At 48.7% G+C, this 26925-nt stretch overlaps 1 protein-coding gene across 2 annotated transcripts in view; it reads left to right on the top strand.

The window, feature by feature from the left end:
* TPCN1 (two pore segment channel 1) overlaps nt 1-26925 on the top strand; it is a 767000-nt gene that overhangs the window by 192897 nt on the left and 547178 nt on the right. For both annotated transcript variants that reach the window (XM_069619236.1, XM_069619237.1), the window contains exons 3-5: nt 20417-20593; nt 22047-22160; nt 22418-22548. In XM_069619236.1, the coding sequence (XP_069475337.1) occupies nt 20417-20593; nt 22047-22160; nt 22418-22548 (422 nt within the window). The remainder of the gene's footprint in view (nt 1-20416; nt 20594-22046; nt 22161-22417; nt 22549-26925) is intronic.

The raw sequence follows: 26925 nt of genomic DNA, 5'->3' as shown, positions 1-26925 counted from the left end.
AGATTATTTGTATGATGAATTGCTTTTTTGACAAGTTTGTCGAAATAAAGTGAAATGAAATTAAATGAAAGTATGTACTAACCTGCAGTTAGGGACTCCTGGGTTAGGGTGGAGGTGCTGCACAAGACTAGGGAGAGAGAGCGGGATGCCCCATTACAGTTTCAATGAAAACCATTGACCTGTCTCTGAAACTTGAAGTAATTCTTGTGACCCAAAAGAAGCATCCAGGATCGATCTAGGGACTGCCACTCTGATCCCAAAACCGCCATCTTTGGAAGATCTTTACCCCTCCAAAAAGGGATTCAACTGGGCTGGGAGAAATGTATAACTTACCCCAACACTACCAGAAGCCCTCTTTCCATCTGCCCGAGTCTGCCCGCAGACGTCAAGAAGCATCCAGGATTGATCTATGGACTGCCCCTGTGACCTCTGACAAAGTTACTTCTGTTACTATGGGTATATAAGCACTGTCCTTTGGGCGGGGGGCATGGCTAACTGCCATGTGAGGAGGACACATCCCTGGCGAGCTCCGTAGGATGTGATCAACATTTGCTGCCAGATATGAGTTTTTGAAGCACAATAACCCTGTACGTTGCTACGATCAACGCTAGAACATCCATAGAACCCACCTGGGGAAGCTCTGTGGCTTAGAACGCTCAGCAGAGACTGGGACGCCGTCTGACATATGCCGCGGAGCAGAGCTAAAATGGCGGCAGCCGCCTAAAGACCAGCACCGCACGGAGACCACCAACGAGGAACCATAGAACGAGCCGGAACAGATCACGGACTCCGGGGTGCAGAGTAGAGACCCCCGCACATGGACAGTGGCTGGTGCTAAGTGGACAACACTGCGTCCGACGTGCAAGAGCAGCGCTCCATGTGACGCAGACACATAGACCCTGGGGCCCCTTGTACAGGGCTCCCCCCGCGAAGCGGGACAAAGCGCTGTGTAGGGCCAGCTGTCCCAGAGGACCGGAGGCCCGCATCCTGGCCGAGGAAGCGCTGGGTGCTGAGAGGCGCGGTGAGTGCTGCTGCTTGGACGCCCGTAGACAATATTGCCTTGCCCAGACTGCGAGTGGTGTGGCGCAGCGGCGTTGAACCCAGCCGCCCACCCGCATTGAGGCTGCAGGTGGGGCACCAGCGAACGGCGAGTAGGATGGCGTAGGACGGTGCTTGGGCTACACGGACCGAAGTCAGCTACAATGCGGGAGTGGCGAGGAGCGGGGCCACTGTCGCTGGAGACGGAGACCCTGCCTGTGGAGCCAGAATCGCCGAAGCGTGGGAGCGGAAAACTGGCACTGTGGAAACCAGGGCTCAGTGCCTGAGGTCAGAGCTGCCCCTCCGGGTGGTCTCAGGAGGTGAGGAGTCAAGAAGAGTGAACCCACCTGGCCACCATATTACAGCTTCTGCTCCCCCCCTGCATATAGAGGAACACGCTGCTAGCAGCGCCCAGATCGCGCCCTGGGTGGGGGAAATACAAAATAGGCCAGCAGCTGGGTGGCCTGCCTCCCCTGGCCACCGGACATACTGCGCGCCCTACTGGGCCGGTCTGCACCTAGTTGAAAGCTAGATTTGACCTGCCCGCCTCAAGGCAACCATCAGCCGGCTCCTGGGCTGCTCCACTTGGCATTGCGGGCAATAACAATCAGACCATTAGGGGTTGACAATGCCCCAACAATAAGCCCGCGCTCCCACCTCGTGTGCTTTGGAAAGCACATACACTATAGGCAGCAACAACACTGGGTGCCTGCGGCACGGTGCCACCACCCCAACACTTTACAACAGGCCAACAGCGTATAGCTAACAACGGACTAACTGCAGCCCCCGCCGGCTCTGGAGAGATGTCTGTGAAGAGAACTAAAGCCAAACGGCGCCAAACCACAATAGAAACCTACGCTGCCGGAAGGCCCACGGGACCCAACACTGCCAAAAAAAGTGTGACGTGGGTGCTCTCGAATCCCACTGAGGTGGCGGATGAACCAGCCAATTCCCAGATCCTACAAGCCAGCATGACCCTCCAAACTAAAATGGAAAACAAAATTGATGTAGTAGCCATAGACTTTGGGACTCCTGCGGCTGGACGTCCGCGCCATATCCGGCAGGACCGAGGTTCTAGAAACCCAGGTCCGTGAAAATACAGAGGCAAAACTACTGCTCCTGAAGGATGTTGACGCACTACAACAAAGGGTGAAAAACCTGGAAAACGGGGCTGAGAAGGCAGAAGGGCGGGCTTGCCGAAATAACATCAGGCTCTTAGGGTTGCTGGAGGGCATTGAAGGAGCGGACCCCACAAACTTCGTTGAGAACCTCTTATTTCAGGAGATTGGAGCATTGAAGCTCTCACAGGGCTTTACAATCGAAAGAGCCCACCACTCTCTTACCAAGAGACCTGCTCCGTGGGCCCCGCCCAGACAAGTGGTAGCAACAGTGCTAAATTACAAGGACAGGAGGACTATATTGGCTTTTTTGAGGTCAGGTGGCCAGATACAGAGAGATTCGGCGAAGATTGCTATTTACCCTGATTATACATTCCAGGTACAAATGAAAAGAGCGCAATTTATTTACTCCAAAGCCAGACTGAAGAAAGCCTCCCCCTCGGAGGTTCGGGAATGGATGGACAGGGAGCAGTTCCCGGACATCGAAGACAAAGGGCGTAGCTCGCGCCGAACTGCATCATGAGCGATCACACACTGGTCTGGCAACCTACAAATGCACAGAAGCAAATAGCAACTGCATTGGAGAGCAGCAGGAATGATCCTCTAAGAGTATCGCCGAGAATAGAATGTCAACTCTTCAACCCCCAGAATAGTTTTTTCTCGGGTGGATTATACCCGCCCGTAGGGCATCGGGAGACCACTGCCCTGTCGAATGGAGCGGAAACGGGGTAGTCATAACGGGGGAAACGTCGCTGGACTGGTTTTCAGTTTGAACTGTTTTTCAGTTTGAACTGTTTGCAGGTATTGGGGGGAGGGAACAGGGACGTTGGGATTAAAGTTCAGGTTACAGTTGGAAACGTTTTTTTTTTTTAGGGAAACGAACATGACCACCCAGGACACCAAGCAGCATCAAGGTCGACAAGGAAAAAGCACTAAGGAAGCTACTACCGTTTTCATCCGGACACCTATAACACATGGCAGACAAGATTAGAATCAGGTCATGGAACGTCAGGGGAATGAACAACTTTGTGAAACAACGCCGTGTCCACGCCCTCATTAAAAGAAGCAAGGTCGGAATTGCCTTATTTCAAGAGACACACTTGGATGGGCGCAAGCTAGAAGCTTTAATCAAATCTTGGCGAGAACCCTGGTAGGCTCCTCTTACTCCACTTATGCTAGAGGAGTCCTGATCAGGATTGCCCCCTACATTCCCTTTAAGCTATTCTGCACAAAAACCGACGACAAAGGCAGAATGGTCCTGGTTCATGGTACTATTGAAGGTAAGGAGACATGCATAATTAACACTTACGCACCCAACCATGATGCCACGACCTTCTTTCGGTCACTACACAAGCGACTCAGCCCTTACAGAGAGTGCACCATTATTTGGGCGGGAGACCACAATTGCACCCTGGATCCCCGAATGGACAGATCAGACGATAAACGCACACGCCCGTCTCCACCCGCAAAAATACTATTAACCCTGATGCAACAACTGGGCCTAGCAGACCTTTGGCGTAAACAGAACCCTGAAAAGCATGAGTATTCATTCTATTCCCCTCCCCATTCTGTCTCCACTAGGTTAGATTACCTATTAGTCAACAAAGAGCGCCTAGCGCTGTTTGAAGATGATCATCATCTAGCCAGGGTACTATCTGACCATTCCCCATTAGTGACCAACGGGGTGGTTTTCCCACCCAGACCCCCCCCCGTTCCCACATGGAGGTTAAGAAGTGTAGCACTGCTTGACCCAACTTTTCGCGAACAAGTCAGGAGCAGCACTATCAATTACTGGCAGGTAAATGAAAATAGCATGCAGCACATAGGCAATGTTTGGGAGGCCTACAAAGTTGTCATGAGGGGCGAAATGCTAGCAAATATTGACGGGGCCCAGAGATCCATTCTAACCTCTCTCACAAATGCGGAAAAAGAACTAGCCAAATTGGAAAAAAGACAGCCTAGAGCCAGGTCACATGCATAAGATGGTAGAACTCGAGCAGGCCTGTCTAAAGTGCTGGGACATTCTGGGGAAGCTCAGCTACACGAAATACATTGAGAGAACCCATGCCCTCGGAGACAAACCTGGGACATTATTAGCATGGCTCTACAAATGGGAAGCCCCCAGATTGCCTATCTGCCATGTCTGTGGGCCTGATGGCGCCGCAGCACATACACAGCTAGGCATAAATGCATGTTTGCCGGATTTTATCAAGAATTGTATGCCAGCACCCCATCTTCCCCCGCCGTCGAAATTGACAATGTACTAGACATCATTTAACTACCCAGCTTAGACGTCCACTTGACTGAGGCCTTCGATGAACCAATCACCCCGAAAGAGATAATAGCCACCATTAGATCTATCCCCTCTGGGAAAGCCCCAGGTACAGACGGGCTACCGGGAGAGTTCTACAAAGCATATGAGGATATACTGGCACCCCTCTTGGCCAGAGTGTTTAAGGAGGCGTATGATGTGGGCGTCCTCCCAGACACCATGAAGGAAGCCATCATCATCCCCCTATTGAACCCAGGCAAGGACGAGAGGGAGTGCGGCTCATACAGGCCCCTGTCCATGTTGAATTCAGATAAAATTCTAACGGTACTACTCGCTAGAAGGCTGCGTAGAGTAATTCCCTTCCTGATCCACCAAGATCAAACGGGCTATGTGCCCGGGCGATCCATCACTGAAAACCTACGTAGATTACACCATGTCATCTATAACACCAAGGACAGACCCGAGAAATGCGCCGTGGCATCCTTAGACGCCACTAAGGCCTTCGACTCGTGTTAGATGGGAATGGTTATACGCAACCATGGCAAAAATGGGGATAGGTCCGGCCTTCCTAAAGTGGACCAAACTGATATACACAGACCCTACGGAGTGCGCACTAATAACACCTTCTCCAAAAAATGGCACCTCCATAGGGGCACTCGGCAGGGCTGCCCACTTCCCCCCCCCCCATGCTCGACAATTTAGCAGCTGAACCCGTGGTGGCTTATCTGCGCCATGAATACGGCGACAGAGGTATAGTGATAGATGGGGTAACACACCTGGTGTCAATGTATGCCGACGATACACTTCTATATCTAAATAACCCTTAACACATCCTACCATACATCCTGGAAACACTTGAGGGTTTCTCTAGATTCACAGGGATCCAGATTAACAAGGAAAAATCGTGCCTATACCCCATAGCTGTCCTAAGCAATAACTCCCCCCCCCCCCCCCCCCCCCGACGCCCTCCCCCCATTGGCCTTTCAGTGGACGGCCACATCCTTCAAATACTTGGGGATCACCATTCACCGAGACCCCAACATGGAATACACTTTAAACCCCATTAAAGCCAAGGAAAACTTGGTAAAATCGATGGCCTTTTGGGGCAAGTTGCCACTTTCTGTGGCGGGCAGAGCTGGACTCCTAAAAATGGGGGCACTCCCCTGCCTATTACACTACTTTAACAATGTCCCATTCAACATCCCCCCACGCTTCTTCGCGGAAGTAAATCAACTCTGCAGAAGATTTCTCTGGCAAGGAGGCAGGAATAGAGTCTCACTAGAAGTGCTGCAAAGACCCTACGACAGGGGTGGACTGCAAATTCCCAACTTCGAACTGTACTTCTTGGCAGCCCAACTAAAGCATGTCGTACAACGGATGGCCGATGAAACCACGCTTGACACCTGGCTTCTGCAACCTGCCATCCCCCAGTTACTGCTCAGAGACTTATTTTGGATCCCAGCGGAAATGACCCGTAACTGCCCCTACCTGGTGAAACTGGGACTACAGATCTGGAAACAGACCTGCAGGGCAGCCAAGATGGAAGTCCCATATTCCCCACAGATTCCCATAGCGGCCATCATGGCTAGCGGACCCTGGGGGCAAAATGAAGTAAGGCTGAAATGGGAGCCCTATGGAGTGGCCACCCTGGGCGACCTTGTAGACGACCAGGGGATCCTCACATTCGATGAGTTGCAAGCAACCTCTGGACTGCCGATGGGTCAATTCCTGCTCCACCGGTGGCCAGATGAGGAGAACTTGAAGACCGGACATGAGACCGTCGAGAACATGCTAGCTGCAGCCGAGGGAGGGCACGAAACCTCCAGGCTTTATGACACACTACTGAATAGCACAACTAGCACTAGCCTCAAGAGCAAAGCTAAATAGGACCACGAATTGAGACTGGAGTTTGATGAGAAGGAATGGGGACGCATCGCCCACTACCACAAAAAGGTTTCCAGGAACGCCCGACTGCAGCTCATCCAATTTTACATACTCAATCGGGCGTATCTTACGCCAGGGGTGATCTCCAAATTAAACGGGGCAAGCCTCATCGAATGCCCAAAGTGCCGCAAACCCCGCGCAGACATGACACACATGTTTTGGGGATGCCGGGTGATAAAATCCTTTTGGACGCAGATAGCTGCTAAAGTGGCGGAAGCGGACATAATACTGGATGTGCAAACACCTGCAGCATGTATCCTGGGTATATCCTGGCGAAAAGAAGCATAGCCATGGGATGGAAAAGCATCAGAGGTCCTAGCATCGAACTGTGGTGGGAAGACCTCCGCAAATGGACAACGGCAGAAACTGGAGCATGGGAAAAGGCGCTACGCGAGCAGAAACTGGACACCAGCGATGACCTACATTAATGGGTGGCGATTACGACACCACTGTTAAACCCCAGGCAAATAGAGGACGCCTCAAGTGACGCAATCAGTTCTTGATCGCAGCTTGGCGCAACCTATATTGAAGAACTGACAGGGGAGGGGTGGGCGGGCTATATATATATATATATATATATATGTGTTTTACAGAATGCAATGTGTTATTGTATTCTGTGTCATTAAAACTTAATAAATATATATTTTTTTAAAAGCACTGTCCTTTGGGCATATGTTCACCTGGGCGTCAGTTCACCGGGCGTCCAGAGCTAATGGAGGTCAAAGCTAAGGGTTGCTTCTATATCCTTCTCCATTCGATTCTGTGTTCCCTGTTAGCCCCTGTTAAGGGAAGACGGAGCTAAGGGTTGCTACTATACTCTTCTATATCCTTCTCCATTCGATTCTGTGTTCCCTGTTAGCCCCTGTTTGACACAGGTTGCCATACAACTGCCTTGTATACAGCACACAAACAACATTCAAATCTAACTCCAACACTCCACTAAAACAACTATTTGCATTCACCTGCAAGTACTCCAATCTTCCTAATGACTGTATTGTCTCTCCACACTCTGCTACTCACCTATAATGCATTCACTTCTGCTCCTCCGCCTGCTGCTCCTCCTTCTCACCTCCCTACGCTTTCTCCAGTCACACAACTTCCTCCTTTCCTATACCTATATAACTCGAAACTCCCACTACTCAATCTCTCTTCCACCTCCTTACAACAAACAAAACCGACACTCTAACCATACCTCCTCTAACACCCTCACCTCGTCTCTCTTCCTTGGAGACTCAACTTCTCTGCTCTTCCTTACCTCATCAACTGAACATTGCACCCTGGAATGCCTGTAAGTAAGAAAACATCATTTATCATTTAATACTTTCACTCCAGCTCTCTGCCCCTAGACCTTCTTGCTATCACTGAAACCGGGATTTCTCCATCTGACACTGCCAATTTGGCAGACATACACGACTCCAAACTATCCTTCATTCACTCTCCTCGGCTGACTGGCAGAGGTGGAGGTGTCAGAACACCTACTCTCTTCCGGCCTAAGTGCCACACAAATCTCCAATGCCATGTCCTCTCCTACCTCTTTTGAATTCACCATTTCTACTATTGCTCTGCTTTACTCGGTTCACATCTCCTTATATCGCCGTCCTGGTCCCACTGGACCATTCTTTGATGATCTTGGGAAACTCCTTGATTCTCTTTCCACTAAACATCACCTCATTCTTTCTCTTAGGTGACTTTAACCTTCGCTCTCCAACCACTTCTCAGAAATCTGAACGTCACTCTTTTCTTAGTGACCTCTGTGAGGGGTCAGAAATGCGAGGTGCACATGAAGGTAAAGCTTTCTCAAAGTTTGCCATTAATTCAAACAAAAAGGGTTCTGATAAACACCTTACTTTCCCTAACCTAACGGAGAGGTTGCTGCCTAGCAAACTGAAAGTAAAGAAAACCAACCTAGTATCCGAAAAAACCTCTGGCCCTCACACTAATACATACAATTAAGTTATACAAGGAAAATATGGTTAACTTATGGTTCAACAAAAATACAGTTTTGCAATTCAAAATGAAATGTCTTGTAAGCACTCCTTGTGACCAGGGTTGTATTCCCTTCCCCTGGATCAATTCAGGAATACTCAAACAATAATTATTTTCCAACAAAGTTCTGTTCAGAGAAATAGAAACGTCTTTTCCAACCACAGAGTCGTTCTTGACGAAATAACAAATGTCTGTTTTACCACAACTGGCTAATAGTTCAAACAACACAGTGGCCCTCATTAAAAGCATGTCAGTCCGGTAACAACAGTGCTGGTAAGCTACCGGAACCGTTGTTACCGGATCGGCATACTCCGAGTTCTGCGAGCGGGTGCCATTCAGCCCGCCAGGTCTGACCTGACAGGTGGAACGGCATCCGCTCGCAGACCTTGACGGATGTACCGGCACTGTTGTATACAGTGCCGGTACATCCTTCCTCCCCATTCCCATTAAGTCTAATGGGACTCGAATGGGGAGTCATTTTTACCAGCGCTCGCAATGGGGAATTACCATGACCACCGGGGCTGTAATGCCCCGGTAAGTCCCCATTGCCAGGCACCGGAAAAAAAACGACTCCGGCGGCAGCAGTGCCGTTTTTACTGGCACGGCTACCGCTGGGGTCATAATGAGGCCCAGTGTCTTCCACAATATCCCTTTTCTAGGATGCTTGACTTTCTTCCAACACACAAGTTCCCTAAACCTAAATGCAATTGCTCTGTTATTATAGAAAACGTCTTCTTGTCAAATTAACATTCTTTTGTCAGGATAGCAAACAACTTGTTTGATTGATGCTATGATTTGTCAACATTGAATAAAGCATATACGTTCTTTTCATTCAACAAAAATTCTTTCTGCAACAAGGTCATCAATTTACCAATTTCTTTTCTGGTACAATCGCCTGCCAGGTCTAACTCCTATAAGCCCTTTCTTGGTATACTCGCCTGCCAGGAGGAAAACCCCTACCACTAAATTCCAACTTGTTGGTTTGATTCCAGTATTCTCCACACCAGTCTTCTGATGTGGTTGTATAATTTCCTGACTGCTGGCAACGCGAGATGCAAGCTTTTCCAGAACTATATCTCTTAGAATGGAACTTATGCCTTGGTTGTGTAATTAAGAGTCTCTCATAACCTCTTGGCTGTTGGTAATGCTAGATATGAACGTTTCCCAGAGATTGGCTTAATTTGCTAGACTTGTAGTTTCTTGGAGATAGGCAGTGGTGGTTAGAGCTTTGTCCAAAGACAGCCTCATGGCTGCAGGCCACACTGGTTACAACCTTTCCCTTCTTGGTGTTTGCACAAATACTTGTGACAGCTTTTTGGCTGTATGCAGTACTAGTTCCAACCTTTCCTCTCTGGACGTTTCCCCAAAGACTTTCTTCTTTGCCACTTATCTTCATTTATTTCCATTAATTGCTACTCGTTAAATATGTTCTACTTAGATTAAGTGTTCGGTATTCAAAACCATTGATTTGTGACAACTTTCTTTCACGAGCACCCCGATTTTTCATGATGGTACTTCGGGCGTTACTCTATCCATTTTCCGTCCTCGGGGAGCCTCAGGTAAGCGGTGCAGCGTTCTCCGGAGTAATAGAAGCTCTGATCTTCCCCAGCTTCCCCAGTCTGCTTAACGTTGCTTCGGTAACGTGACTTCCTTGCAGCTGGGTTTCTCTTTAGTACGCAGTCTTCCTCTGGCGTACTCTGTAGTTCTTCAGATTTTCACCCATTGGGGTGACTTCTGCTGGAGGCTGCTCTCCTTGCTGCACATGCACAGTGGATGGCTTGAATTTCATCTGTTATGCCTCCCACACAGATCCGAACTGCTTCTTCCTCTGCTTCAGCTTCATCACAACATGACCACAGCCTCTCCAGCTGGCTCTTATTCTGGGCTTTAAATATCCTTCTCAGGTGCTCTAATTGGTAATGACTAAACCGAACCTTTGGATACTCACACTTCTTAGTCCACATGGCCTCTTCTTTGTCCCAGTACTTTTGGTATTCTGGGAATTGGAGTTCTTAAGAGAATGAGCGCTATTAAGTTGTTCAACTTTAGAATGAGCCATTGTCAGTTCTGGAATTATAGGGGGATGGTGAGGTAAAGAAATCCCTTCTGTTTCCTGGCATGAGTCTCCTCCTCTGTTCTCCTCCAAGGGTCAAGATCGGGTAGCAGCTGCCTTTCCCTGGCCATGGGAGACGGGGCCCATACTGGGTATCTAGTGATGATCTCAATAGATTCATCACACCATGCTCTCCACTCTATCCATAACGTACCTACCCACACAGGGGGCAGCTCTTTGGATATCTTATTCATCTCCACCCCTCTCTCAGCCACTTACACTGCTGTCACACCACCCATTTCTGATCACTCAATTGTTCTCACCAGCATCTCCTTTTCACGCTCTGACCTTTTCTCATCATTGCTTCACCTATTACTAAAAGAAATGTAAAACGTCTGCCATTCCCCCCTTTTCTGTCTGACCTACAGTTCACCCCTGATGCCTCTTCCACCAACACTGCGTTCTCCAGCTTCCAAGCCCTATTAAATGACTAATTCTCCTCTCAGTTCCCACTGTTTACTTTTACCCCTAAGTCTCAGCATCCTCAGCCATGAGTCACCCCATTCATATGCTCTCTCCACACAGGCTTTGGCTGCTGCACAAATGGAGGCATACCCTCTCGCATGAGGACCTGCAACTCTACCTCTCTGCCCTGAACTCTCTCAAGTCAACTCTTTTATTATTATGGTATGCATTGAGCGCGGGTCTAGCTTTGAGAAGCAAAGGAACGCTTTACAGAGGTATACAACAGTACAGATATAAATTGGGGGGGTAGGGAACAGTGGGGCACAGATGAGGTGTACAGCTGTACCGGATTGCGGGGAGGAAAGGGGCAGGCGGCGTCTAGCGAGTCAGGTGGCGCGAGGGGCGATGTGATGGCTTAGCTCTTGCTAGAGCGAAAAGGGAATCCTACCTAATCCTACCTAACCCTTGACTTTTACTCCCAGCATCCTTGTCGGCTAAAGGGCACCCTAAACTCACTCCTCACTTTTTGAACTCCGCTCTCACATCTTATGACCTAGCTGTATACTTTTCTGTGTACATTTCCAAAATTGGAGACTCTCCTGACCTTTCTCATACTCCCTCCTACATTTTACACTCTGCCTACTCTACCATTATCCTCTGCTTCTATCTCCCACTTTAGTCACACTAATGCTGACAAAGTCCTGTCTCTACTGATGAAGGCTAACCCCGTTGGTGCCACATCAGACCCTCTTGTTCCTTAGCTAGTCAAGCCTATTGCCCCTTTTGGTGGCCTCTCACCTAGCTGAACTCTTCAACCTATCCTTCGACTCTGCTTGCTTTCCCTCTGTTTTCAAAATGGCCAGTCATCCCTCTCCTTAAAAAGCAAGGGGCTGACCTGAACCGATTTCCTTTCCTTCCCCATTACTATCAAGTGCTCGAAAGGGTTGTGTTCAACCATATTACCAATTTATTAGACATCCATAACCTTCTAGATCCCATACAAGCAGGTTTCCACTACTGTCACTCCACAGAAACTGATCTCATGATTGTGTCCAACTTCATTGTCTCTGCTAAGCACTCCAACCTATCCTAAATCTCCTTAACCTGTCTGCTGCCTTTGACACTGTCAATCACTCTGATCTCCTTGATACTCTTTCTTCTTGGGATTCGCAATGAAGCCCTTGCCTGGATTCAATCCTACCTTGCACCTTGCCAATTCTCTGTCTCGTGGAGTAACAACACCTCTCAACTAAATCCTCTAATTGTTAGTGTTCCACAAATCGCTGTCTTGGGTCCACTCCACTTTGCACTCTTTGATGCTAAACTCTACCAAAACAGAGGTGCTCTTCTTCCCTGCCAAAAGCTCTCTCTCATCTCGTCCTCTGCCTATCGAGTTCCCACCTGGCACTCTTCCCCAACTCTTCTTCAGCTAGAATCCTCTGCGTCCTCTGTGACCCTTCTCCCACCTTCTCTACTTTCATCTCCTAAAAATTAGGAAAATCAGGCACCGCCTTCCTTTTAACACCGCCAAGAATCTCTTAACCACCCTGGTTTTCTCTTAACTGGACCGCTGTGCCAGCATCCTCTTTGATCTCCCAACTTTGCTTTCTGTCCTCTCGACAAGATAATTAACTTCGCTACCAGGACTCTCTTTGAACTCCCTCACTTCACACCTACCTCCTTGTACCGGATGGCTGACGATGCAAATCGGGGCCAGATTAAAATGTCTTCTCCTGGTTCACAAATCTATCCACGGTACAGCACTACTGTTATCTATGCTCCTCTATCCAACTCTACAAGCCTTCTCGTAATCGCTGCTCTGCCTCCTCGACTACCCTTGTGGCTCCTTGCACTCCCTGTGCTTCCTCTCGCTTCCGCTCCTTCTCTCCTCTTGCTCCACTTGCATTGAATTCTCTTCCCCCTGGCATCTGAAAAACAGTCCACACGGATTTGTTCAAAACGAAACTCAAAGCCTACATACACCCCTCCCACCATCTGCCTGCTATCTAAAAAAAAATGCCCTTGCCTCTAACCTGCCTCTTTCCCTCACTTCCTCTGTCTCCACTTCTAGCACTTCACTCATCATGGTCACATCCCGAGCGCAGCTGGTCGTATTGCCTACCTGCACTTAAAACTGTCCAATGTTCATTTTCCTTAATCTATGTATGTCTACTTATGTATTGTCCCCGGTGACAGTTCCATTTATTCCCCTCCACAACCTGGTCAGCATGTCCCTCAAACTCACCCCATTGTAAGAAGCTCACTGCTTCCCATCAAATCTGATTTCTTATATATTGCATTCTTTTATGATCAAAAGAGCATTGTTCCGAGGGCATGGCCAGCGACCGCGGGATGAGGACGTAATTCCCCGTCGCTCCCGGGCCGCCAGCAAGATCCTGCAATTATCCTGACACCATCTGTTCACAACCTCCCCAAAATGACACCATCTGACGGCAGAACCTTTTGTATAGCAAAACGCTGCATTGTGGACGAGAATCGGTGCAGCGCTCCGGAGTAACGAGCAAAGAAAGTAAAGGCAACTCACTGTGCATCACAAACAAGATGGCCGCCGAGGCCGCATGCTGACCGGAGGAAACGCAGCGTGGCGTCGGCTCCACTGCCCAGGACACCCCTCAGAGGAGGCTTCCATCGCTGCACTGTGCCATGAGTCGGAGGGTGCCTGTGCCGATTCAGGCTCCCTGGGGGACTGTGTGTGTGCCCCGACTGCAGACGCTGAATCGGATGATCCCCTGACTGCTGCCGGGACGGGGCCCCGGGTGTCGGCAGCGGCGTTCGACCGGGTTGACGGAGCACAGGAGAGCTGGTGTGCTGGTGAAACCCCCCCCCCCCCCCGGAGGCTCGGCGAGACTAGGAACAGCAAGGAGGTGAGGAGCCCCTCCCGGGCACAACAGCGTGCGCGCTGCCCACGGTGAGAGGCGGCTCTCCAGGGGACGTTTGGTGGCACCAGGCTAACCGACACTAACGTGTCAAAACGAGGACTGAGCAAAACAAACTGTGGGCTGTGCTCCGCGGGCGGCGGGGGCCACGCACTCCAGGCACACATTTGCTCTGCGGCACACTTGGATAACCTGTAGGCTCAAGAAAACGGCCTGCTCAGGCGCTGATACGCGTATTGAGGATACGGAGTCTCACGCTGAGAACTCTATTAGTGAAAAGGAAAAGGGGGAATACTACCTGACTCGGCCCCGAGACTGCGAGGCAACAGTAGCCCCAATCTTAACAGTAAGTACTGAGAATAAGTTCCTTTTAGAACATTTGGGAACCAACTGAGCCAGACCCTGGTACATCCAACATGAGGCTATGAGAACGTAAACAACCAGCTGCAGCCCCCCCGGATATAGATAAGGTGTAAAACACTCAAAGCAACGGAAGGGAGAGTGAGAGACGGCTCCCCAACTACGCGATAACTACGCGATAACTACACGATAACGCCCCCAGATGGGACAGCGCCTGAGACCCATGTCTCCACCGTCTCTGAGATAAGGAAGACCAGTACACACGGGCAAGACCGACCGGCAGTAAATGGCAGGTAACGTATTGATAAGGCGTACTGAGAACCCTTAGTGAACCACCTGACCACCCCCCCCCCACAGACTCCGGGAACAAGCTGTTATAGTTGGAGGGTGCCCCTGTCGCACCCAAAACAGAACACCCCACAGGCCTAACCGATTGTGTGAAGAAAGATTACTAGACTTGAAGGCTACCGCACCCCGACGTCCACTTACTCAACATGGGGAAAGATGGGACTAAAAGTACGACAGCACAGAGCAAAATGGAACAGTACACCACCACGGCCCAGGCCCTCGCACAGGAGCAGGCTAAATCTAGTGACAAAACTGTAATGGAAGAAGAAAGCTTATCTCTTAAAGATGTTATGAACGCCATCACTTGCTCAAGAACCTCTATGGAAAAGAAAATGGACGGCATAAGCACAGAGGTGTCCCTACTGTGCCACAACCTGCAAAAATTGACGGCCCGAACAGGTCAGGCCGAGGGCCGTATATCGGAAACAGAGGATGGTCTAAGAACGGTAGGCCACCAAATGACTGGAGTGCTAACACATCTCAAAGCACTAGAAGAGAGAGTCGAAGAGGGAGAAGGCAGAGCAAGGCGGAACAATATCCGCATCCTTGGCATACCAGAGAAAGCTGAAGGCTCAACCATGGAACTGTTTCTGGAGCAGTGGCTTACAGACCTTTTCGCTCCCAAGACACTATAAAAATTCTTTTCAATCGAACATGCTCACCACGTACCAACAGGCAGGCAGATCCCTGGTGCCCCTCCACGTACGGGGATAGCAAAGCTCCTGAACTACAGGCGTATGTTTCCCGCACGATTGAAAATCTGCCACAATGGTGCAACCATGCACTTCTCAGATCCCAAGGATGCATGGAATTGGGCCCAAACACACCTGGAAGGCGACTGGAGATCGCATCGTAGACAAGACAATGGCAGAAACAGACCGAGACCAGAGAGAGCGCCACCAGAGTGCCCACAACGAGAGATAGCGGCACCACCGAATGAAGGCAACGACTGATAAGTAACACGGTTTGCTCATTCAAATGATACTCGCAAGGATCTGGAACCAAAAGGTTGCCATTCGATTGATCTGACAGTGAAAAGGAGGGTTGTGCTTACAGCATAGCTGGTGACCCCGGTAAGCACGGACCCCCATGATAGTCATCACCACTTGTTGTAATCCAGTATTTTTAAGTTAGGTCGCAACTATGTTCGGGCGACAGGTACTTCGTGTTGGGGTGGAGTATAGGGTGGAGGGAAGGGATAGTTTATGTTGTTCTTGTATTTATTCAAGGTTATTATGCATTCATGGGGTTAATGAGTCATACCAATCAGCACATACCGTCAGATGCTACCCCCCTGATGGCAGCACACCCCCTCCGGGACCAACCCCCACATAATACCCCTATAAGACGACTCCACAAAACCTGTGAACCCGATCCTACGAACCATAAATGCCACCCGCATTGACCTATGCGTTACCTCCTGAGCGACCCAAGTCTCTCAAACTGATCACATGGAACGTGAACGGGCTGGGCTCCGGGATCAAGAGATGTCTTGTGTTGCAGTTCCTGAACAGACACTCCCCAGACATTGCCCTACTTAACGAAACACACTTAGCCGGGACTAACTGCACCCTCCTTCGGAGAACCAACTACCGAGTGGCATTACATGCGGGATATTCTATGGGATCCAGAGCGACACTCATACTGATACACCAACGCCTTCCATTTGCGGCACTGACAGTTGATCTGGGGTCCCTATGTGGTGGCCATTGGAAAGCTAGGGGAAGAAACATTAGCCATTGCATCAGTGTACTCTCCACCGGGGCTGGGGGAAGAACTATTAAAAGACCTGGTTATCCTCATTGCAAGACACCAACCCGACATGTGGGTCTTGGGGGGCGACTTTAATGACGTCATGTGCAACAGTAAGGATCGCACTCACATCAGGGAACGCAATCCGAATATCTCCACTACTTTAGCCAAATTTGCATCAGCCCTTGGTCTCCGAGATGTGTGGCGACATCTTCACACTGACACCGAGGCTTACTCTTTCCACTCCGGGGCGCACAGCTCTTTGTCCAGACTGGATTACTTCCTTCTCCCAAGTACCGACATACATAGAGCGACTGCTGCGGATCTACTTCCCCGCGGCATCTCAGACCACTCACCCCTGATGATGGTGTTGTGCATGCGAGGCGTGGCTCCCCCCAAGTCATGGAGATTGAATAACTATTATCTGGGCTTCATCGAGCTTGTCGACCAACTCACGGAAGCAACCAATGAATATTTTGAAAACACCACCACTACGGTAGATAACCCTGTTATTATCTGGGAAGAGTACAAAGCAGTGCTGAGGGGGGAGATAATCTCCTGGACGGCAACCAAAAAGAAGCAACGGCTTCAGGAACTAGCAAAGGCAGAAGCCGAAATGAGTGACTGGGAGGCCAAATACGTTCTTGACCCAAGCTCTGAGACCCTCTTATCCTTTAAGGGCGCTAGAGAGAGGCTTCGGAACATCGAACTAGACAACGCTAAACACGCCCATCCGGGAGCCAGAGCAAGGGTCTATGAACAAGGGGACAAAGCTGGGAAAATGCTGGCCTGGCTTGAGAGGAGAGACGAGGGTCAACGCCATAGAGAAATTATAACCCCGCAAGACGGATGATGCCACTCAGACCGTGAAATAGCAAAAGCTTTTTCGGACTTCTGTGCCACTCTATACGGCACCCCGGTATCCCCACTGAACCCCTCCCTGCTAGATGATATCATTCTGCCTCAGCTGTCGGAACAGCAAAAAGCACAACTGGACGCAGCCCTTACCGAAGCAGAGATAGCCGAGGCTTTAGCCCAATTACAGTCCGGGAAAACGCTGGGCCCCAACGGGTTCCTGGTCGAAATCTGGAAGAAACTGGGCACGGAAAAGTTGGCACCGTACCTCCACAAAATGTTTCTCGGGGCTCGAGACCAGGGCGTTCTCCCGCCGGATTTGCGCAAATCCACGATTGTTGTTATTCCCAAGCCGGGTAAACCACCTGAGCAATGCGCCTCCTATAGGCCCATCTCATTGCTTAATACTGAAACCAAAGTCCTTGCCAAACTCCTAGCTAATCGGCTACAATCGGTCATTACCTCCTTGGTCCACCCAGACCAATGCGGGTTTATGCCGCATCAACACGCATGAACATACGACGCCTCCACCTATTACTAGAAAGAGCCCCAATTATAGACCAACTGCTTGCATTACTAGCCATAGATTTTGAGAAGGCGTTCGACTCAGTGCGCTGGGACAGCCTCTGGGAAACTATGCGGAGAATGGGCTATGGTGACAATTTTCTGGGATGGGTACAACTCCTCTATACAGAACCAAAGGCAGAAGTGAGAGTAAACGGGGGGGCCCTCTGAGCCCTTTCCCCTCGGTAAAGGCACACAACAGGGATGCCCCCTGTCCCCCTCCTCTTCGCTCTTGCAATGGAGACTCTTGCCTTGTGGCTCCGTCAGAGCGGGGATTGGATGGGATTCAGATGGCTGGAGGGACATGAGGACAGGGCGTCCTTGTACACTGATGACCTCTTGATCTACCTGGGCGATCCGATACGAACCGGCCCATAGTAACGCAGATGCTCATCTGCTTTGGGGAATTCAGCGAGCTGAGAATTAACTGGAGCAAGTCTATCCTTTTTCCAGTGAAGGGCAGTACACAAGCCATCCCCCAGGAATGCCCATACAAAGTGGAACCAAGCGGATTTCGATATCTGGAGATTTGGTTATCTGAGGACCTGACACGCTACACAACCCACAACCTTCAACCAATCATGAACCATTTTAGAGATGATGTCCACCACTGGAAACTTCTCCCCCTGACACTTATGGGCAGAGGCGCCCTTTTCAAGATGATTACCCATCCCAGATTTCTCTATGTATTACAAAATGCCCCGCTTGAGATCCAGGATCCCGAATTCGACCGCCTCGATAATCTCCTTAGACAACTCATGTGGGGGTGGGGGGGTCAACCCTGCATTGCACTGGCCACGCTTCAGAGATCGATCTGGGAAGGAGGAATCGACGTGCCCCGCCTTCGGGCATGCTACTGGGCCTCCCAGCTAGCAGTGGTCAACGACCTACTACATGCCACACATAAGGGCCGAAATTGCAACCATGCACGACATAGATCCACTACACCTGCTCTATCAGCCCCTCCGCAGAACCCCTCCACAAACAATGGCAGCACATGTTACCATGGTCTGGAAACGGGCACACGCTTTTGTGGGTTGGAAAGATAAGATCACCACTGCACAATCCTTATGGCACAGCGGTAATCTGACATAGATTGGGAAACTTAAACCATGGTCCAAGTGGCTGGACGCCGGTATCCCTAAGATGGGGGACGTCCTGGCGGGCGGAGAGTTCGCCTCTTTCGAAGTAATGCGATTAAAATTCCAGCTCCCAATAATCAAACAATATCACCATACCCAACAGGCTCACGCCCTATGAACACATATTCAGACGGGTTCTGCCATTCCAAAATACACACCCATAGAAGGCAACATATTTCCGGCATACATTCCTGCCAAATGCACCTCTATATTATATAACGCCATGCTTCCTTTGCTAACCCGGAACTCCCTCACCTTAAATCTAAATGGGAAGAGGACGTGGGTGTCATAGACCCGGAGGACTGGATCCAGATCCTAATGCACTCTAGGGAAATCGCCATCTCTTCCAGGCTCCGTTTGGTGCAACTGAAAATCGTACACAGCATATACTACCTAGAGATATGATACACAAATGGAAGCGTGCACCAAACCCGAATTGCCGCCGATGTGGGAGAGAACCTGGAACATTTATACATATCCTGTGGGAATGCCCTCGTGTTCAGGCCTTTTGGGGGGGTAGTGCTGCAGGGAATTGTCTGGAATACTAGGTCACAATATAGCATTAGACCCGCAAATACTGTTACTGGGTAAACCCGACGAAAACACTGCGAACAAGTGGGAAGGGTTGCTCCTGGCAACAGCCGCAGGACTGATGAAGCGAAACACCGCACAGAAATGGGGCGCTCTGGAACCCCCAACACTGGATCAGTGGGCAGATGATATGGACACATGTGCAATCCTGGAACACAGAGTCTACAAGGCAAGGGGCTGCCCTACTAAAGTTTTCAAAATTTGGGGGAAATGGGAGGAACGTGACTCCCGGTAATCTTTGACATTGCGGCTATAGATGGAACTCATCGGACTTCAACCAAGCTTTATTATTGATTCACCCTTTTGAATGCATACGTTTTGACTTTGTTTCGTTGTTTTCTTGTTGATTATGTTTGTTATCAAAATCAATAAAATATATATTTTTTAAAAAGAGCATTGTTCCTCTTGTATATAAATAAATCCATTGTGCCATCTGTGACAATGCACAGGATCCTATGACCAGGAAGGTCACAAGTAACCAAACCAATAATAAAATTATATTAGTAGGTGTTTGGCCAGTATAATTGTGGATTCCCAGAGACCACATTTCAAAACCAGACAGGTCTTTATTTTTATATATGCAATTACCAACAGGTTGTGCAAGCACACGATTATATTATTTAGATCCAGTATTGCCTACTGTTAAAGGTAGATCCTCATTGCTAAACTCTTAGCTCCAACAGTTGTTGGCAGGAAATCAAATGCCACTTTGGGACTGCCATGTTGCCAAACCACAAGGCCGCTACTGAGGGGTGTGGGTATACAGGCTCAGCAAAGTAATTCTCCTACTCCCTTCAACTTGCCCCCAACCGCCCCCCCCCTTAACACTCCTTCTACCCCACCAAATCACTATATATTAGGTCAACTACAAAAATGAGGTCGGCCAAACTTACTACTATTTATACCGTTCTGCAAAGTTGTCAAATAATGTAGGGGTGGGGGTTTTCAGCAAATCATAGTGGCAGCATGGGGTGTTTATAACGTACAGATCTCGTTGTGCCAGTTTAACCATGTGTTGATATTCTTTGTAGGAAGGAGAGAATAATGACAAGTTCTTCACGCACCCGAAGGATGGAAAAGCGCTGACAGCTTACCTCTTCTCCCACAACCACCTCTTCTACCTGATGGAGCTTAGCACTGGCTTGACTCTCTTACTTCTTTCCCTTTGCGAAGCTCCAGCCGTGCCCACTCTGCGGCTCGACATATATGTAAGTGTTGATGGTAGGTTTCATGACTAGTGAGTTGCCTTGTGTCTACACTCAGCTTGTGGGCCATGATCCTGGTACTGTGGGCTCTTAGCACAGTTTTACATGTCTGCTGTCCGCATGTGTGTTACCTATGAGACGTGCCTCAGTTCACGTTGCATACAGTTTTGTAAAGCTGCAAGATACATCCATGTGCTATAGGTTGTTGAGCTTTATTTGTTATTCTGAACAAGGAGATTACAGTGCTCAGGTAGGTTAGGTCAAAGAAGCAGGTTCTTTGTCTTGGAGAGGTATTATCCTGAGATCTCTTTGCCCCCACCCTCTTCTCTCTACATTCTCCAGGGCTGGGCTCTTCTGTCTTTCATCTCAAGGCTGCACAACGCTGTGATCTGCAAGTGCAGTCTTGGCAGCAAGGCTGCATCACGAAGTGATCGGACATAATTCTCACTTCCTAACACTGCAAGTGGAGACCAGATTGCAAAGGCTTCTACTTGCAGTCATTGCACAAGAAATTACTTTCATTTAAGGCATGCTGCTCACTGCACCCTCCAACCTTAAATGGTCACTTAGTGGTTGTAATATGGCTGGGATCTTGCCTAAGACCAGGCTTGCATCCACAGGTGTGATATCTGTGATGGTGTAATAATGTGGAGAGCTCAGCTTGTTTCCTCAGAGCGTGCTTTGCCTTGTGCTGAAGTAATTTGGGTAATAAAAAAATTGCAGTTTGAATGTGTGACATCAGTCTGTCGTCCTGGTGGCGATGGCGGGGCCCTTTCATGAAAGTTAGTTTGGCAATGTTACAGAAAGAAAAGGGTGAAACTGCGTTTTGAAAAGTGCATGTCGCGAATGTGGAGGTTGTGTCACCTGCATAGATAATCCCTGTACTTAACAGTTAGGGCTTTCGTGCAGAAAAGAGAGGGTATTTTCTTGTCCGGGAGTGCGGGACCCATGAGGCGTAGGTACTGTCACAGTATTGGAGAGGATGAGCATAATACAACCACAACTCCTCCATAAACGCAGGAGCTGTATGACGCTAATATTGCACTGGTGCCTAGACTGATATAATAAGGTCACCATTAGGCAGCCAGTGGGCCAGGGAGAGGTTGTGGCTAGGCAGGGAGAGTATTGGAAAACCAGAATGAGGATTTAGGGAGATGTTGTGGGTGTGTTGGGGTTTTTAGGGTAACACTATCCACCAATTCCCTGCCAATGAATAGGTCAAAACATAAAGTTCTCAAGGCTAATTCCTGGAGAAGGTGGTATGCAATTGAAGGGCACATTAAGATGCAGGTCTAAGCTCTAGTAATGCGATACACATTCCTTGTCCACTTTCTGAACTGCTTTGCATAGTTGGATTGTGCTGCTTTGGTTGTCCTTTCTATGTCGTGCAAATTATATATGTTAAGTTTCTGAAAATGCATTTAAACACCTTTTTGTTTTTGTGTTTTCGTTGCAGGTACATGCCACTTTCGAACTGTTTGCCCTGGTGGTGGTGGTCTTTGAACTGGGTATGAAGATGAGTTGGCTAGGGTGTCGCACGTTTGTCCGGCACAAAAGGACAATGGTGAAGGTAGGTAAGATACATAAGCCACATTCCATGACCATAGATGGGCTAGCTAAATACCAGCTCATGTACAAGGATGGCCACTTCCACCATTCCTGCAGTATTCAGTTTGGATTGAATAATAATTTTGTTTTCAGAGTGTTTACTCACAATGCTGGTGTGCAGTCCTGCAGGTAGCAGGGCTCACAGCTCAATGTCGTGAATTGGTGCAATTCTTTATCCTAGCATAATATTTCTGACTCTAATCATACCTTGCCATGCAGGCTTGTGTGTTGCTGGTGATGTTCGTGGAGGCGATCGTTGTGCTAGTACGTCAGACCTCTCACTTTCGTGTGACAAGAGCATTGCGCCCCATCTTCCTGGTCGACTGTCGATACAGTGGAGCAGTGCGAAGGTAAGATCACACAACTACATTCATTTCAATGAAGGGGTCAGTTAAGGGATTCATGGTATGCTGGGATTACAAGGCCAGAATTTAATAGACTTGCTAGTGGTCTTGTACAGGACCAAGACATGGTCTCCTGGTTGAAGATCTTCTGATTGGTAGATTGCGTGTTTTGGTACAGGTTCTTTACACAGGATCAGGAGATGCGTACCTTACTCAAGGACTACCTGCAGGACCCTCCTGTGACATCACTCTATGTAAGGATTGAATAATCAGGAGATGGTGTCCTATCAGGACGTCTCTGCAAACTCAGCAGATGAGTCACAGGGTCCCTGATTGACTAGGAGATATAACTGTGGCTTGGGATCTCTGTGCAGCTTAAAGAGCGACTTCCGTGCTGTTAGGCAAGGGAGTCTTTGTTTATGCTGCAGAAAATGAAATGGTGGAGCTGGTTGTAGGCTACTCTTCATGATCTAAAAGTAGTTCTCTGGTTGCAGACCAATGCACAGAATAGGCATAGAGATGTCCATGGTATTGCGGGAGAGGGTGGACTAAGGAAAAGGTTGTCAGGTTTGTAACAAAGACCTACAGCAGGACGTTGATATCAATATGACAGAACTAGCTAGAGGTGAGGTACCTCTAAATACACACATGCATTGTATTAAACGATGTACGGACACCCATTGACCTTTCACATAGATAAATATATACTTTGCTACGGGTACATTATAATACATATGCTTCAAAAATGACTACTATAAATAGTACCAGCAACCAAGTTCCAACCGTAAACCAATGTGAAGTCTACTCCTAAAATCTGACACAGTCCAAGTGTCTCAAAATAGAGAACTGGGACACAGTACACACATGTAAGGGAGTGCAATGTAGAGCCCCCGGCTTTTTCTGGAAACTGCAAAGATGATGCGGAGGGGTATGCAAAGTCTATACTTATGGAGGAGAACAAAATAAAATTTTCAAGATAGGCATGGTAAATAGAATGGAACCTGGAGTCGCAAGGAGGATCTGGTGATTATCAAGTATGGAAGGGAACCATGCACTAGCCAAACACTTTGAAATCCCATTGTGCGTAACTTAAGTGATGCTGGTGACTTTCCATGGCACACTGTAAGCTTAGTACATCTTTGGTGGTTATTGTGACAATTTTCTGTCGCCCCATCCACTTTCCTCCATACTTATAGGTGTCGGTCCATGGGGACAGGCCCAAAGCTTTTTTTGCATAGCACAAAAGGTAGATTCCCCCTTAATAAAATAACCTTTAGTTGTGCAACAGGGCTTGGCAGCATGGGCGTGGTTAGCCCCGCCCACCGGCAACACTTGTTAGTTCTTTTCTCCACTTTGATGAGACTGGATGCTCTGCATAGTGCTCAGATCTTTTAGTACCCATGCAATTCCCCTCCCCCTGCATCTGTTATTTCTTTTATGATGGGTGTTGGGGTTCTGCATCCTGCTCCTCCTGTGGGAGGCGGACAGCCACAGACTTTGTCTTGACTGCCTGGGCCCCAAAGTTATGTGGGTTTAATGTGCCTTGTCACTCTTTTTCCCCAGTTGCTCTACCAGAGGTTTAGGCCAATGAGACAAGGTTTTCAACAGGATGCCTTGTCATATCACATAATTTGTCAAGAGAGCTCGAACTCGGGTAAGTCATTCAGCACCCCACTTTTGTTCTTCAGACGGGAGGGACGCAAGCCCTGTTGACGCTAGCCACCGCATTACTGGGGCTCACTGAGAGGCATCCCAGGCTTCTACCGGTGCTTCCACCAAAGTACCATCAGGGTATGACACCGGGTCCATCCAACCGAAGTTGATGGCTCAGTGTCAGAAACCTACCGGGCTCCATGAGCCTGATGGTCATCGACCTGCCAGAGATTGCTCTAAAGTTTTCAGTTATTTTACTGGGGTACGCCCCAATGTCCCGTTTGAATCTTTGACTCTGAGCTCTGCGCTGAGCAAGTCTCCTTGCGTCTCACAAAAGTTGTAGAATGTCTCAAAGTGAACAGCAAATTACCTTGTAAAGTTCCACAGAACCCCGTTCTAGTGTCACAGGAACCTCTAAAAATCTGTGTCACAGCCCTCACAAGATGGCGGTGCGATGTCAAGAGAAACATAAGCTGACATTGGTCTTGGTGACTGACCCGCACTGCAGAGACAATTTCTGGGACTTCCTCACCAGAATCCCAAGCATCGGAGACACCGGGCCAATGCTTGACACACAACAGTGGTCAGCAAAGCGGCATTCATAAGAGTAGACTGGCTTCCTATGTTCTCCACTTGGTCAACGTCTTATCTGGTACCAATGAGGTACGTTTCTCCTTCACCTCACAGACACCCTGCCAGGTATGCGGTCATGATGTCCTCTTTGGACTTTGGCCTCATCTTTTTCTTGGACTCCCACCTCGGCCTCTTCCTCTGAAGACAGTTTTTTGAACATATTTCAGTGCATCATGCATTCAGAGGCAATGGTAAATTACTTCAGAAATTTTATTAAGAAGGTAATAACACAAACTATTCCTCCTCAAACCATCCGACCAGCCTTTGTCATTATCTTCAGTAACTGAACCAGCTGCACCTGTGTTGCTGTCTCGCCCAGTATTTTGGTGAGTGCTCCTCTAACACCTGTTATCAGATGTTCCTTCGGGAGCACCAGCAGCAAACTCTGACCTGCTTCTGTCGCTCAGAACCCCAAATCGAATACAGATGATGAGGCTGACTAAGAGGAAACATCCTCTTTGTCAGCAAGAGCTTTCCGTAGCCGTGTGTGGGGTGCAGGATTTTTCTAGGTCTGCTAGCTCCCAAGGACGTTTCCTCTTAACTGGGAGTCGTGTCAGGAGTGCTCTCACTACCAAATTCCGACAAGTCAGTAGTAGCGGTCCAGAAAGATGTACTGGCAGAGCCAAAGACATCATGGAAAAATCTGCACTCTGTTATATCTATCAGCAAAAAATCTGAGGTTTGATGGCAGCAATTGCAGTCGGATTTGCTATGTCGAACTACTAATCCTTTATCTCAGTCTTCTGAAGTAGCAGCAGCTACTTTGTTCTCTAAAAAGTCTCCTCCAACATTCACTTCTCTTTCATGGCTCAGTCTCCATCAGGGCCATTCCATCCATCTATTTTTGTGCTGGGTCCCCGAAGAGGCTGGCGATTGTAATTGGTTATTTATAACGCGCTTAATACCCAGAAGTTTCTAAGCGTGGACCCGGGGATCGAACCTGTGTTGCGTCGCATTGTCTTGCTTCCAAGTCGAGCGCGTTGCCACTAAGCTATCCTCCCAAGACTCCTTCTAAGGAATCTTAATCTTTTGGACCCTCTTTCTAAGGAGCATTACCTTTTGGACCCCTATGGCAAAAAATGTTACTGAAGTGTTTTGTTGCAAATGCTGATGCATTGTTAGCCACTGCTAATTAGTGCCTATGGAGGGAGAGTGGCGATTTTCACCTGTGGTTAAGATGACACCCTTCAAGCCTGGCTTGGCGGAAATGAGGCTTATTGCACAGGATCTAAGAGAATCTTCTATTCATCACAGTGATACAGCGGCAAGGGCTATCTTCCTAAACATGCATCGCACAGCATGGGCCAGAGCTACGCACTTCAGTTAGAAATGTCCAAGAAGAAAATAATTGGGATCTTTTGTTCAAGGGAACTGACCTCTTTCACTCATTCACTGATAAGGTGAACAAAAAGAAAAGTTCTACCTTGTAAAAGTCTCTCACTGTTCTCACCAAGTTGCCTCAAGTAGACCTTCATGACTTCTAGACAGTCGCTTTCTGATTCCAGATTAAAAAGTGTTGGGGAATATTGTGGCTACATTGACCGAAAAAGCAGACAACCAGACAGATCACCCAAAGGCGGAAGCAACAGAGATCCTTCATCAAAGGGCTCATCCTCCATCCACTGACACATAAGACCCAAAAGAACAACAATGCTGTCATCTAGATCCATCCACTCCCTCTAGGGGGCAGGACTGCTTTTTACCATATAGGCTGGTGTACAATTTCGGAGGATTCCTGGGTCCTTCCAGTAGTCGCCATTTACCCATCAAAAACAAAGAGGTGATGGCTGCAAAGTTTAGAATTAATCTTCACCTCTGGCATTACTCTGGGCAACCCCCCAGACCATCGGTCTTCGCCTTCCAAGCCATTACAGAAGGGGAAAGACCATATGCAAACCAGGCTTGGTTCCACCCCAAAAGGGGCAGTCCAGCCCAAACTGCTAGGTCACATCCCTTCTGCACGAGACAACAAGCATCCCCAGACATGTTTCGGCCTTGTCGGACCTCATCAGTGAGGAGTAGCTTGGGTCTCTAGGCCCGGCAGGCACTGGACCCACACCTGGGCATTCCCGTCCCATTCGGAGTGACCTAGCAAAA

The sequence above is a fragment of the Ambystoma mexicanum genome, chromosome 10, assembly GCF_040938575.1.
Source record: "Ambystoma mexicanum isolate Mex_15411 chromosome 10, UKY_AmexF1_1, whole genome shotgun sequence".
NCBI lineage: Eukaryota > Metazoa > Chordata > Amphibia > Caudata > Ambystomatidae > Ambystoma > Ambystoma mexicanum.
The sequence above is the reverse complement of the archived record's forward strand: the minus strand, read 5'-3'. Positions and strand labels throughout refer to the sequence as shown.